The 14,160-nt window shown below is 36.6% G+C and overlaps 1 protein-coding gene across 1 annotated transcript; it reads right to left on the minus strand.

Annotated features, from left to right (window-relative positions):
* Nucleotides 1–206: 206 nt before the first annotated feature.
* Nucleotides 207–4,801, minus strand: LOC21386776. Its single transcript, XM_010090379.2, has 5 exons — nucleotides 4,234–4,801; nucleotides 1,519–1,821; nucleotides 1,053–1,274; nucleotides 802–930; nucleotides 207–709 (listed from the first exon to the last, which is right to left on the minus strand). Exons 1-5 carry the CDS (start codon nucleotides 4,513–4,515, stop codon nucleotides 503–505), a joined length of 1,143 nt encoding a protein of 380 aa, XP_010088681.1. The 5' UTR covers nucleotides 4,516–4,801; the 3' UTR covers nucleotides 207–502.
* Nucleotides 4,802–14,160: the final 9,359 nt, after the last annotated feature.

The following is a 14,160-nucleotide window of genomic DNA, read 5'->3' on the forward strand; positions in this document are numbered from 1 at the left end:
AGGGGAATGAAAAAGCAAGCCTTTTTTTTTTTTTTTTTTTTTTTTTTTTGTCTTTCTCAAATTGGTGCAACTATGGTATGAATTTGTGCTTCATGTTAGGACTTGTTTAACAATCAAAGAACGTCTTTATGTAATGGTATTGGGTATAGGTTCATATATATATATATATATATATATATCTTTAGAAGTTTATGATCAAGTACTGATTAACACAAGCCTCATTTACATTTAGCAAGAGAGTATAATATATCATTACACCAAGTAGAGGAAGGATGACCGGTTGACAAATATCATTAGCTCCATCTCTTCTATATTTGCACGTTTTAGCAAAACTCATTAATTACCGCAAACCAAAACCACCAAGAAGAAAGCACAAAAGACTCGCAAATGATTTTTCTCCTAATCAAAATTTTATTGCCTATTTTCATCTCTCTTCTGTTAAGCTTTGACACATATTCAAGAGTAGAGCTATATATTTTATATATAGATATACTGTGTATAACTAGGATGATGGCTGCAATAACGTAGAAGAAGAGGCAAGTGGCTCGTGGACGACTGAGTTTGAGGAAACCGAGATGGGATTGCCTTCCAATTGCAACATGATACTCCCAAGGATTTCGGTCAATATCTTCTTGAACTCGTCGTCTTTAACCACCTTCCCGTCGTCGGCGTTCACCATTTTGAACACATCTCCAACAACCTTGTCCATCTGTCGAAATTCATGCACATGTTTAATTAGTACAGCAAATTAGCTGGAAACATAATGCTTAGGAATTAGCTGCTTAAGATGACTATGATCACCTCTTCAATTGCGCCAATCGGTGGTAGGCCCGCGGATGGGGCCAACAGGTCGAGTGCCACGCGCAAATGCTCCTTAGACATCTTCCCATTGCGATCTCTGGGCAGGTTTTCAAGAGCTACATTTAGTGTCTGCAAGATTCACAAGACAAATATTATGATGTCTCGCGTGTGGATTAAAGAGAAATTAAAGCTCGAAAAATTAGATCTAGATGAGGTGGGGGAATTGAGCAAAAGAGTGTCCCCAAATGAACCTTGTCTTGTTCAAACTTGTTGGCCAAAAGTCTCTTAATGCCACTTCCATCAAAGGTGTTCTCACTATGAGCAACAATCACAGGCCGCTCTTTAAGATGTTGAGCCACACTCTCTGCTGCTTTCTTGAACTCCACAAGAAATGTTTCTTGAGACACGGGTTTCTCCCGATCGTCGTGCCCGTCACCCGACAGAAGAGCGGGTTCCACAAAGTTGCTTATGACCTTGTGGAAAATAAAACACACGATCATGAAAACAACAGCAGTATCATGACACATCACAAAATCACAATATAACTTGTCAGGGGCAAAAACAAAAATTGTGACAAAACAACATTTTCAGTGTACCATTTGCTCTAACCTTATAAACAAGTTAAAAGTCCAACATAGAAGAAAACAATAAGAATGTACATTTTAGAATTTTCTGACTGGAGAGGAAAAGTTAAAAAGAGTTAAAAGATTCTACTACCCAAGAATCTGAAGATGGGGGCATTCCTTGTTCAACTGAGAGTTTTTCCAAAGCCTTGATTATGGAGTCCCGGAGGGATAATCCTTGATCAGCCGACTCTATCTCCGAAAATATGGAAATCATTTCTGGCTCGAAACTCGGACTGCTGATGAATTCTAGAAGGTCTTCGCCATCTATGCGAAGGATTACTATAGGATCTCGCTTCAATCCTGCAGCCATGCCTAGAAGAATATCTGAAAGAACCTCTTTGAACTCAGTCTTGCTCACTTTTTCTTGATTTCCATGGGTGAACTCACTCAATACCTATATGACAAGCGAAAATATATATATATATATATATATATTTATAACAATCAAAGAATGACTTCATTGTATGGTTGATGCATTTATGAAAAGCGCTTTAATTTGTTTTGTTTGATTTAAGTTTAATAATGTTGAGCAATAGGCCAGAACTGCTAATTATTGTGATGAGCAATATTCTTATTCAGTTCCTAATGTTGGTGCAAATTTTATAGGATTACTACTAATAAGTAGAGGCCCCTAATGCGACTAAAATGCCCTCAACGACAACACTCCAGATAAAATGGAAGGAAATGGAAAAAAACTACAAAGAAATCAGACATGTAAAATACCATATAACTTTTATCAATGCAATATCACAATTAATTCAATGACAATGTGGAACATTTGATCAACCTTTCAAATTCTTCATCCTTGATAAACAGCAAAGAGATATTAAACATTCATGATTAGGACTGTTGAAACCTTTCTTATAGGTCTTATAATTAAGTGAAATCTTATAATTAAGTGTAATTAGCTTGGAATTCAGAACATTTCTCAGAATTCAAACAAACATACTATTTTCATTCTCATTGCTTTTCTTGGTTTGGGGGAATGCGGGAGGAGTTTTGTTCTCAAGGGAGACTAATTAAAAGTAGGTGAAACAAATACGACTGTTCTATGGTAGTGATAATGCTATCGGAACTACATGTTTTTAAATGTCAAATCACATTAATATTATTACGGAATGAAAATAGTATGCAAATCTGACAGATAAATCTACAATGGCGGTAGGGTACCCTATCAAAGAATTCCCCAAATGGATTTTTACACTACAATTATGTCATAGTTAGTTCAGCCGCCATTAGATTAGGTACAAGAACCTTTATTTTTTATTTTTGCTAAATGATTATTTATTTATTAATTTACCCTCCAAAAGATAGTACCTACTTTTGGCTTGATGCCATTGGATCATTTGCAGGCACAACCAACCAACTCTAATAATAAAAAGTGATGCCAAATCATTGCTTGTGCGCACTAAATTTTGGTCATGTGTTATAATCATGGGGATTGAAAAAGAAACACAGAAGAAACTACGCAAGTTTCGTCGTCACTCTAGATTCCTCCTTGCATATAAAGGTGTATTGACGGAAAGAGAGAAAATGAGACAAAAAGTAGGAAAGGTCAGCAGAAAATAATAATAGTAATAAAAAAAGCAAAAATTTCCCACAGGACCGACCAAGTTGAATCATTCATACTTCATAAGTTAGGGCTTGGATATATTTCTGGAGCTTGGTAGCAAAGGAAATCTTGAATTTTACTTTTCGTGGACCCAACAAGGTAAGTACAACTTTATGATCTAAAATATTGGTATATTTAACCATATAATTAGCTTTAACCTACCCAAAAAATAAAATAATATAAGGGTCCGTTTAGTTCGCTGATTTGAGTTTTTAATTTGAGTTGAGATGTGACTTATGAGAGCTTTTTATTGTAGTAAAAAAATTAGATGTGACTGTTTCTGAGAACTTTTTATTATAACAAAACTCAAATTTTAAACTTAAATCAGTAAAATAAACTGGACCTAAGACTTCAGAACACAGACCTAGTAATTTTTTTAAAAAGGACAATAAAGCGGTCCAGATTATATTACAAAACACAAAACTATTAAAGGCTCCCAATTCAAACTCATACGTATACATCTTATCTTCTCCAAGCCTTTTGAGGTCAAGAAAGCACTTTCTTTAAAAATGTTTCGGCCGGTAATAAAAAAAAAAAAAAAAAAAAAAAAAAAAAAAAAAAAAAAAACTCTTTTGCAATATTCCAAAACTAGAAAATGAGTTCCCAAATGTTTCATCTCAAACTTATGAAGCAAAACCAATTACGTTGCAAATTCATAAACAAAACAAGGACCTAAGATTTAGGAGAATATAGATACAGACTAGGAGAAACATTTACATGCCACAACGAGAGAAAAAAAAAAAAAAAAAACTCAGAAATGAAAAAACTTGTCTACCCATTAATTGATACAAATTATTAATCATTTTTTCCCCTCGATGCACCAAAAAAACAACACGCTCATAAATGTAGACACAACAATTGTGTTTATCTTCCATTCATCGAAAAAAAAAAGAAAAGAAAAAGAAAAACTTGTGTTAACCTTCCAAGAATCACGATCTTGGCAAAGTAATTGCACATCCACACACATATATATATATATTATAGGGAGGCAAAAAAGAGCAAAACTTGAAGAAAGCTGTACTTCTTCTATAATAAAATTCTCATAAAGCCTCCTAATTTCTTTATATGTAACAAATTAAGAGGATGAAACCATGAAATTGAGGAAAAAAAAATAGAAATGAGTAATGAGAGAGAGAGAGAGAGAGAGAGAGAGAGAGAGAGAGAGAGAGAGAGAGAGAGAGAGAGAGAGAGAACCTCAGAGTAGATGTGATCAGAATCAGAAGAAGAGCCTTGGGCAGGCAAGCCGAGAGCAGCACCAATATCAGCAACAGCAGGCTGAAGCTCATTCACGGAGAGTTTGCCGTCGCAGTCCTTGTCCAACTCATGGAACTTATGCTCCACAAAATTACTGAACACCTCCTCGTTCCCAACTAACTCCATTATATTCGAACCGTCTAGAACCTGCCCGCTTTTCTTATTCTTTGGCGTGCCCGGTAGACTTGTTGTTGTCGTCGTACTACTACTAGTAGTCTCCATTCTCCGCTTCTTCTTCTGCTTCTCCAAACTCTCTCTCTGTCGATCAATAACTATTAACTAATCTTTGTCTTGTGAGTCTTGTGAGTGAGCCCCAAAGTCTCTCTTGCCTTTTTTATTATTTTTTTTTGTCTTTGCGAGCCTCGTGAGTCACACGAGTAACGAGTTATAAAGTCAAGAGAGAGAGAGAGAGAGAGAGAGATTTTTCTTTCTTTCTTTCTTTCTGTGATTCTCTGTGGACGGGTTGCGGTTTTCTTTCGTGGCGCTTAGATATAAAAGAAGTGGGGGAAGAGGAAGACCGAGGAAATCTCTGTTTGCTTTTAGAGCTATTTATTAAAATAATAAAGGAAAATAGTAAAAAATATGTCAGTATAAAAATTAAAAAAGGTATATAAGTTAATTTTTTAGTTATAAAAATTAATATATCATAATTTGTCAAGTTATAATTTATAGTTAGATAAGTTATGGATAATTATAAATAATAACTTGTCAAGTTATGGTTCATAATCAGATAAGTTATAGATAAAAACAGTAATTTAACCTATTTATTAACTTATGTAAATTATTAGCCTATTAATTTTAATTCATCTTAAATTTTGATATATTTTTCTTTTTTCTTCTAATAATAAAATATGAAATTGCGGAAATGTGAGGCCTTTTTTCTGTTTTTTTTTCCTTCTTCTCTTCTGTGTTAATATATTAATAGGTTAAATTTTTTATTTATTAAATTTATATGAAATTATGTAAAAATTAAATAATACATAAATTTAACAATTAAAACGGTACGTGTTTAGTACCCAAAATTTTTTTTTTTTTTTTTTTTTTGCTAGAACAATGTAAAGCATGTTTGTTTGGGAACTCTAATAGTGCCGACAAAAAAAAAAAATCTGAAGTTGTGTCAGAAATACAAGTTGAAAAAAATTCAAACGTCGAAATTATATAAGTTATAATAGACTCATAAATTTTGAAAGAAATATAACGTTTTGTAGACCGGTATAGATACTGTAAGGACACTATAGAATAACTCTGTTTGCTTACTTTTGCAACAAGCCAGCCCTAAAATAGAACTGGACTAATAGACTAGTAATAAAAGATGAGTAGCAAATGTGCAAAGTAATAGGAGCACTAATGTTAGATACTTCTTCTTTAGTGGATTTGGAAGTAATAAATTTGATAATAAGGAATTCTTATTAGGCTAAAATTTAGGGGATTTTTTTTTATTTCAGACTATTAAATCTGATCAAAATATATTAAATTAAAAAAATATGCAGAATAAATAATTTTTAATAAAAATTTAACGGCCGAAAGTGAGAAGCTATTATTGATAGTTTTGTTTTTTTTTTTTTTTGTCCTACTTAAAAATTTTTCCTAAATTTATACGTAGTTGGTTAGAGTTATTGGTTGCAAGGATTATTAATAGTAAGATGTAATTGGGGATGAATGTTTTTAATGCAAGTTTTAAACATTATCTTGTGAGTGACTTAAAAGTTAAAGCTTTACACATGTGATTACTAACTTTTTATACTTTTTTGGAAAAGAAATAAATAAAACGAACAGGCATTTTGAGGACAGGTTATTGTTTGGGCGGAAAATCCTTTAAAAGTAAAGCTTGTTTGTTTTAAACCATGTTATGAACTTCCTCAAAAAAGAAAGAACATCCAATTTTACACAAAAACAAAAGCGTTTCACAAAAAAAAAACGGAAAATTGGAAACAAACACGGCCTAAACAGAGACTCCACTGATCATGTGTGTGGACCGGACACGTGGGGCGGTTAGAGAGGCCCAAAAGGCCAAAAGAACGAGCAAAAAGCTTAGCTGAAATGTGGGGACCACCACAGTAAATTTACTCTTTTACGGTGGTCGGCAAAAGTGCCACGTGGGACCATCCAAACTAGTATGCGGAGAGTGCGTATTTGGCACGCAGTTTTGCTACGTGGCGCTCGTAGAATAAATCAGGTGGCGCACGTATCTTCAGCTCTTCGAGCAAAACAAAGAAACGGGTTCCGTTCTCGTTGATTCGAGTTTAGAATTCAAGTTTTTCTATAGTAAAAAATTTTTATAAATAATTACATTTAATTTTTTTACTACAGTAAAAAGTTCTCATATAAAGTTACATTTTAACTCGAATTCTAAACTCGAATCAACGAAGTGAACGAGACTTCAATTCGTTCAGTTCGCTGATCTAAATTTTTAATTTAAATTAAAATATAATTTTATATGAAAATTTTTTATTATAATAAAAAAATTAAATGTGATTAATTTTAAAATTTTTTTACTATAATAAAATTTAAATTAAAAAAATAAACGGAGTCATAAAAAGAAAAGATGATCAGTCATTTATTGTCGTTTGTCGGTTTCACGTGGTCTTTATAAATTGTGATCTAATCTTCCCGTGCTTTCGCTTTTTAATTAAATCCGACCGTCCTAATCCATTAACTACATCTAAATGAAGCATTTGACTTTCCGACCCAAATCTACGAAAAAGGACTAAAACGAAGCAGAGGCAAAAAGTCATTGCTCTCATAAAAAAAAAAAAAAGTATTGCTTCGACTTTGGACTGATAGACGACATCAATTCCTTATAAATTCGTTTATTTGATTGATTTAAATTTTTAATTTTAATTTTATTATAATTAAAAAAAATTTATAAAAAATTATATTTAATTTTTTTTGTTACATTAAAAAAATCTCACATAAAATTACATCTCTACTCAAATTAAAAATTCAAATCAACGAAAATAAAACCTAATTATTTGCAAATTTGGGCATAAAAATTGAAAAAAAAAAAAACAAGGAGAAATCTAACATAATCTTGATGTCAGTGACACGTCAATCACTTACATGTCATTTTATCCGGCAGTTGACTATAGCGGAGATAGATATGTGTACATTATATAGACATAATTAGAGTTTTTTTTTTAAGGGATTGTGATGGACTAATCCAGACGACCAAAACCAAACCCTAAATAAAGGAGGCATTGTAAAACCCAAAATTTATTTGGGGTTAATTTAAAATTTTTAAAGACTTAAGTGTGAAAATTTTAGAAATCTGGGCTAGAATTTGAATTTAAGAGAAATATGGGGGTCAAAATGAAAATTTTGATAGTCAGCATGCCCAACCTGTCATTTAGTGCCACTTGGGCGTGTTCCTCATCCTCACAAATCAGAAAACCCTCACTTTCCCTCTCTCTCTTCATTCTCTTTGTCTCTCTCTCTCTCTCTCTCTTTCTCCACGTACGGCCGACCAACCTCCGGCGAGATTCCGGCGTCCGTTTTTGACACCTCCCAGCTCGTTGGAAAGATCTCGTCGAGTTGAGTCCGGATTGGTGTCTTCCAGCCGCCAACTCCGCCGGATGACGCCACACTCGCCGGCCAAAGTTTCGAAAAACACCCAAACTTCCGATCGTGATATCTTCGCCGTCCAGTGTCCGATTGAGGTGATTCCGGTCCCAATAGACTCAGAGCGAAGAGACGAAGAAAACCGTACCAGCAGTACGGCTTGATTCTGACTGGAGCGCCACCGCCCGTGGTGGTCAGATTTCTCGCCGCCGCCGCCCTCGCACCTCCCTCCTCCGGCTGCCGTGAACGACACCGCCCAGTTCATTAGCTTTAGAGGGAGCCGACGAGTGGTCACCGCCGTTGGCTTGCCGGAAAACGAACCGCCGCCGCTGTGAGAAAAATGGGAGGATGGTTCCGGTGATCTAGCCGTTGGATCATCGTGATCTTGGTGTCAAAATACTCAGAATCTCACGAGTAATGAAAGCCCTCAATCAATTTTGAAGATCCGTGGCTGAAAAACAAAGATTCAAGACTCGAAATTTGGCCGGAATTGAGGATCTCGATCCGAGTTATTAGAGGCCGAATTTGGTAAAATTGACATCGCCATTGGATTTAGAAGTATTGATTTATGGGGGGGTAGGACCCAAGTCCGCCGCGGGATTCTTCACCGGGAAGCTCCGCCGCCGCTACCACCACCGCCGGTGGCCGGATTCCGGGGAAGCCTCGTTTCTCAGCTTCTCGACTTCCGATTGACGATCCGTTTTGAGGTAGGGGTCCTATTACTTAACTTTTGTGGAATTTAATTTAATTTAATTTATTTTGTTAAATTTGAGAAGATTGAAATTGTATACCAAACTTATTTATTACTGTTATACGACGTGACTTGAAAGAGAACCATTAGGGGGCCCGTCCTGTAATGTACAGCGTGGCCAAGAGATTTTGACATAATTTTAGAACCTGACACAAAAGCATGGTTAGGAGAATGTAAACCGGACACGATAGTGAGATAGTGTGCTAACAGTAGGTGTGGCCGTTCACCATCCCTGGGTGTGAACCCGAAAAGGTAAAAGAGGGGAGAGGTGATGACACTCTCCGGGGTTGAGAATCCCCAAAGTTACTGTACAGTGGTTGCGTCTTGGTGAGGGCTCGGAACGACAGTTCACCCTTGCCTGTGTTTCGAGAACTGATCTGGTAGGGACGCCGAGATAGAGCTCCTTGCTATCAGTGCCTCTGAATCCCCGCGCCCTTCGGGGGGTTTTTCGTCACGAGCGTACGGATTAGGTTATCTCACTGATACTGATCATCTGACTCATTATACATAAAACATAAAAACTACTAACCATGCAGGTTTAATTGGAAAACTGAATAAAACTAAAGGTGAGTAATAGTCCTCCTACTGAGCATTTCATGCCCACCCCCTTTCTCTTCCCATCCCCAGGTGGTGTGCAGTGTAATCTTTCAGACGAGGAGTAGACGTCTCACAGTGTGCACGTGTTGGAGACCTATCCCTTCTTTTGGTCTTCTTCGTTTATGTAAGATTCTGACTGGGTTGTTTTCAACATGGATGTGACTGATGATGGTTGTATTATTTTAGTATTTTACTTGGTGCTACATTGTACTGTGGATTTCTGGTTTAATTTTCTTTGTCGAGTTGTGATTTTAATCATGAGTTTTTCGTTAAAAGTCCCATGGGCACTTGTCGTTTATATTTCAGGAGTTATATTTTATTTTCATTTTCGTTTATCCCTCGTATTTTATTCTTATTGCGTAACCCCCACCTAGGGGTGTTACAGGCATAAACAACACGACATAGAGAGATCTCTAGACGGAAATAACTACTCACACCATCAAAAATCAATTCGATCGGATAAGACCCACAAACTAAACCGGAAGATGGGAAAACAATCCGTTATTTCAAAACAACACTAAAAAAAATGGCAAAAATGGCGTCGTCACTCCTTATTATAATAAACTAAAGCACACACCAAAGCAAAAAAGAAAACCCAAAACAACATTGGCACAAGCCTCTGACGACGGTGCATCCAGTGAGAGGACCACGAGAGAAGGAAGAAGGTTTTGAAAGATAAACAATATAACTGGATAGAGATTGTTAAACGACAACGAATGATTCACACTCGTCACCGTGGCCATCCTCCAGACACGACACCACCCCTGCCAGAGGAAGTTGCTTGTCTATCAAAGCCTTATATTAATTGTTATATTACTATTATGTTTAATTTCATTATTTATAAATATTTTTCAGGAGTAAAATAACTCAAACAACATGTCTTGCCACTTAAACAATAAAAGCTATGTCCTACCACTTCGAGTATTCTGTACGCTATTATTGAATTTCTCATAAAAATCAATTTTCAATTTCTTTCACTCTTAAAAATGAATAATGTTGACGGTCAAATTTCGTCAACAGAAATACGCCGGATCACCCTCTGGTATCCCGTGGGGTTACCGGCTAGAAATTAGTTGTATATTCAAAATTATGCTATGAAGTGTTTGTTATATTTTTAGAAGCATGAGAATAATGCTTGAATAAGAGGACACCCGAAATTTATAGTGGTTCACTCTGTTAATGAATAGCTACATCCACTTGTGTATTGTATTTCCTTTGGGCTTTTTTTGGATTACATAGAATCAGCTCTCTTTTCTCTGATTACATATGAAAAATAGCCAAAAATCCTTTCCTCTTTCATTCAGGGCCTTGCCCCTTTTATAGCATAGAGATTACTTCATGGGTGGTTTTTCTTGGTAGGCTCATCCACTTGAGTGGCCTACTAGCCTATGAGCCCAGACCCATAGCCTGTCACCACCTTTTTCACTGTTCACTCATCCAATTTGTCCCTTATTGCGGCTATGCACATCCCCCTTTAATCATCCACCGTCCATTAAAGGGTGGTTTATGGGCTTGTAATTAATGCCTGCATTACTGACATTCTTCAAACCCAGACGTAACTTCTTTGTCCACTCAGGGGCCTTTCTGGAGATGTGGATGCATGTTTATACAATCGGCTTCCTATGAGGCCTCTCCTCCTTGGAAGGGTCAGCCGTCTAGAGGCCTCTCCTCTTTGGAAGGGTCAGTCGTCTGGAGGCCTCTCCTCCTTGGAAGGGTCGGCCGTCTGAATGCCTCTCTTCCTTAGAGGGGTCGGCCTCATGGATGCCCCTTGGGGTTCTTGGCAGGTTTAAGAACCTTCTTCATGGAGGCCATTCCTCCTTGGAGGGGGCGGCCTCATGGATGCCCCTTGGGGCTCTTGGCAGGTTTAAGAACCTTCTTCATGGAGACATCTCCTCCTTGGAGGGGGCGGCCGTCTGGAGGCCCCTCCTCCTTGGTGGGGTCGGCCGTCTGAAGGCCTCTCCTCCTTGGAAGGGTCGGCTATCTGGATGCCTCTCCTCCTTGGAAGGGTCGGCCGTCTCTGACGTGACAGCGCATATTTTCCCACACAACAAATAATTTCCATGAAAATGACAATCCTCAATACCCATACCGTCCATTTAGAAGAAACCATTTTTATGGATAAACTAATTGGCCATCAGCATAACATACGAACTAAGACCAACTTAGGTCACAATCGTTGTCTCGATTGAAATTATTTATGCAATCTATTATAGAAATAGTTCAAGGTTACAAAATTTTGGCTCAAGAACTTAGCAAATGGGCCCTAAAGCCCAACAAGATAATGTATTGGCTCAATATTATCACTAAACAGCGGTAGCCCATTACAAGGTATTTTCCACTAGGAGGTATTTCCTGCGGACGAGAACATCCTTTTCCACTTACCAGGCATCACATGAATAGCTTCCTTGTCAACTGATATACGTTCCGAAGCGTTTGACTTTATTATATCTTCATTTTCCACGTAAGTATCTGCTTCCTCTGATATTGGTTCCAATTCAGTGTCACATGTTAACAATTCCTCACAAGCTTCTTTATTACGGCCAGGAACAACCAATTTATTTCCCTTGTCACTCTGGTTTCGGCACAAACAAAACCAAATGAAAGACATATTGGGTAATTCGGCAAGGAAAAAAAAAAAAAAAAAGACAAATTGGGTATTGCTCCTCTTACGAGAATTTAAATCTATCGTGTTTAATTTCTGATGTCTCAAATATGTCACGCCATTAATAAAAATAAGTTAAAACAATATTTTAAATTTTTTTAAAATAACGTGAAATATATAGATACCAAAATCATAACGAAAAATTTGAGTCTTTATAGTACTATTATAAATTTCAGTTTGAATAAAAATAATTTATGTGCATTACTCAATTGGTACCTGATGAGGATAATGGGGCTGAGATGTTATTGCAGATTCAGGAGAAGAAACACCCTGCAAAATTTCCAAGAATCTGGCTTGGCCAATACTCAGAGCCTTTTTCCAATTGATGATGACAAAATTTCCGGCCTTAGTTCTCAGTTCCCATATGCGTCTATCAATTTCCGCTTCGTGCCTAGCCATAAGAGGTTGGAAGAAGCAATTATAAATGTATTTTGTTCCCTGTGAAGTTCAAGACAGAAATATAGTTAGAATAATTATCTTTAATTAGTACGTGTTAAAGCACTAATCTTTATTAAAAGACAAGGATTGTTGAACGCGCGTACTTTCATTTTAGAAGACCAAAGATATATGAACAGTGCCAACTTCGCTTCACTGTACAACGGTAACCTTAATGAAGGACAATAATCACATTATCAGCAGAATTAAAAAAGAGTGGCATTACATAACCAAAAAAAAGACAAAAAATCAATTAAAAAAAAAAAAAAATCAAAACCCAAATGGCATACCATGAGAAGAAAAAATCTCCGATTCTCTCTGAGACGGTAAGCATTGCAACTAAAATCCTGCAAGAACAAAATGGAACCCATTTCAGTACTAAATATAAAATATGTGTTTGTTATCAAAGAAAAAGAAATAAGATGAATTAATCTGTGCATTACCAGTAGTGACACCAAGATAGAAGTTGGTCATGAACCTCTGGATTGTTCTTCTCGACAATCTTGTAGCACTCATAAGCCGGATAAGCGTAGCCAAAAACCATTCTGTGCGTCCATGAAAAGCAAGTTCTAACATATCAGCTTCAAAAGCCTCCATATTTGGACTAATACATAAAAGGAAACAAAGTACCTAATGACAATATTAATCAGTAAATATACGAATACGTACAGAAGGGCTCTTGATAGAAAAGATCCCAACATTTTTGTGTCCCTAACGAGAGTGACAGAAGATCGTATTGAATCTGAGAAAAGCAAGAATCTAGAAGCAATGTCGTATATTGAAAGAGAGACTGGAGAGATTGAGGAGTGATATCAGAAAACACATATATTTTGGGAAAACGGCTTTCAATTCAAATATAGAGCCGCAAAACCGCATTCGTCGAAAGGCACCTGTTCGGTTGTGATGCATCGTACCGAAACGCTGCGAATTGTCCTTTTCCCTCTTTTTTTTTTTTTTTTTTTTTCGAAGAGATATCCCCAGATTTTATGTTCTGGTTATTGGAAGCGACATCTAAAATTGCGTCGTTTTATTTGGGTTAACCAACCCGGAAAAAGGTGGCCCTTTAAAATACAAATGGAAAACTTGGTTATATGCTGGGGAACGACCGTACGACAAAAGCGATAACTTATTAAACATAAAACGACCCCTAAATAGAAAACGACATTGAACTTGAAAACTGAAAGGTAGGCAAGGTTTGGACCATCAGCATAGTCTACGAAAAAATTTGGCCAATATATCAGCAAATATAATGTGGAAACTCAATTCCTAAAAAGAAGCGGAATAGTGGAGAGACAGAGATAATACCGTGAAAGAAAGTGAAAACTCGTTTTCAAATAAAAAACGACATTGACTATGAAAACGACATGAAAAATAAGAAAACGACGTTGACTTGAAAACTGGACAAAAATATTTAAAACACAGAAAAGTTGTAAAAACAACAGTCAACAGTAAAACGACACCAAACTTGCACATCAATCAAGTGAATCACCAGATGGTTAAAACGTCACGGCGTTAACAAATCAACAGACGACATTAAACATACCGTTGTGAGGTGTTTCGAGCAAACGACGTACTTATCAGTATTGCGTTATTAGACCAAATTACGAACGGCAGAAAATGACGTCGTTTCAACGTGGCGGGTAGCAGCGCATGGGATGAGAATTGTGGCTCAACTCATTGAAAACAACCGGCAGAAAAGTGGCAGCCATCAGCCAAACGGAAATTGGGAAACGGACAAAACACCAACATTGAAAGTCGAAAAGCGATTGGAAATGATGCCACGTAAGCAACATTATGGATGAGCGTAACGAAAACCATACAACCAAACAAAAAAAAAAAACCAATTAAAATGAAAGAACGTTGC

This window comes from Morus notabilis, unplaced genomic scaffold, assembly GCF_000414095.1.
Source record: "Morus notabilis unplaced genomic scaffold, ASM41409v2 Scaffold1897, whole genome shotgun sequence".
Taxonomy (NCBI): domain Eukaryota; kingdom Viridiplantae; phylum Streptophyta; class Magnoliopsida; order Rosales; family Moraceae; genus Morus; species Morus notabilis.

Bases quoted from the DNA above. Each gene is read 5' to 3' on its own strand.
- LOC21386776 (XM_010090379.2), bottom strand. From the start codon at position 4,515: ATGGAGACTACTAGTAGTAGTACGACGACAACAACAAGTCTACCGGGC. The intron at 1,822-4,233 runs GTTCTCTCTCTC...CTTGTCATATAG, and splicing joins CTGATCACATCTACTCTGAG to GTATTGAGTGAGTTCACCCA. The intron at 931-1,052 runs GTTCATTTGGGG...TGAATCTTGCAG, and splicing joins ACAAGTTTGAACAAGACAAG to ACACTAAATGTAGCTCTTGA.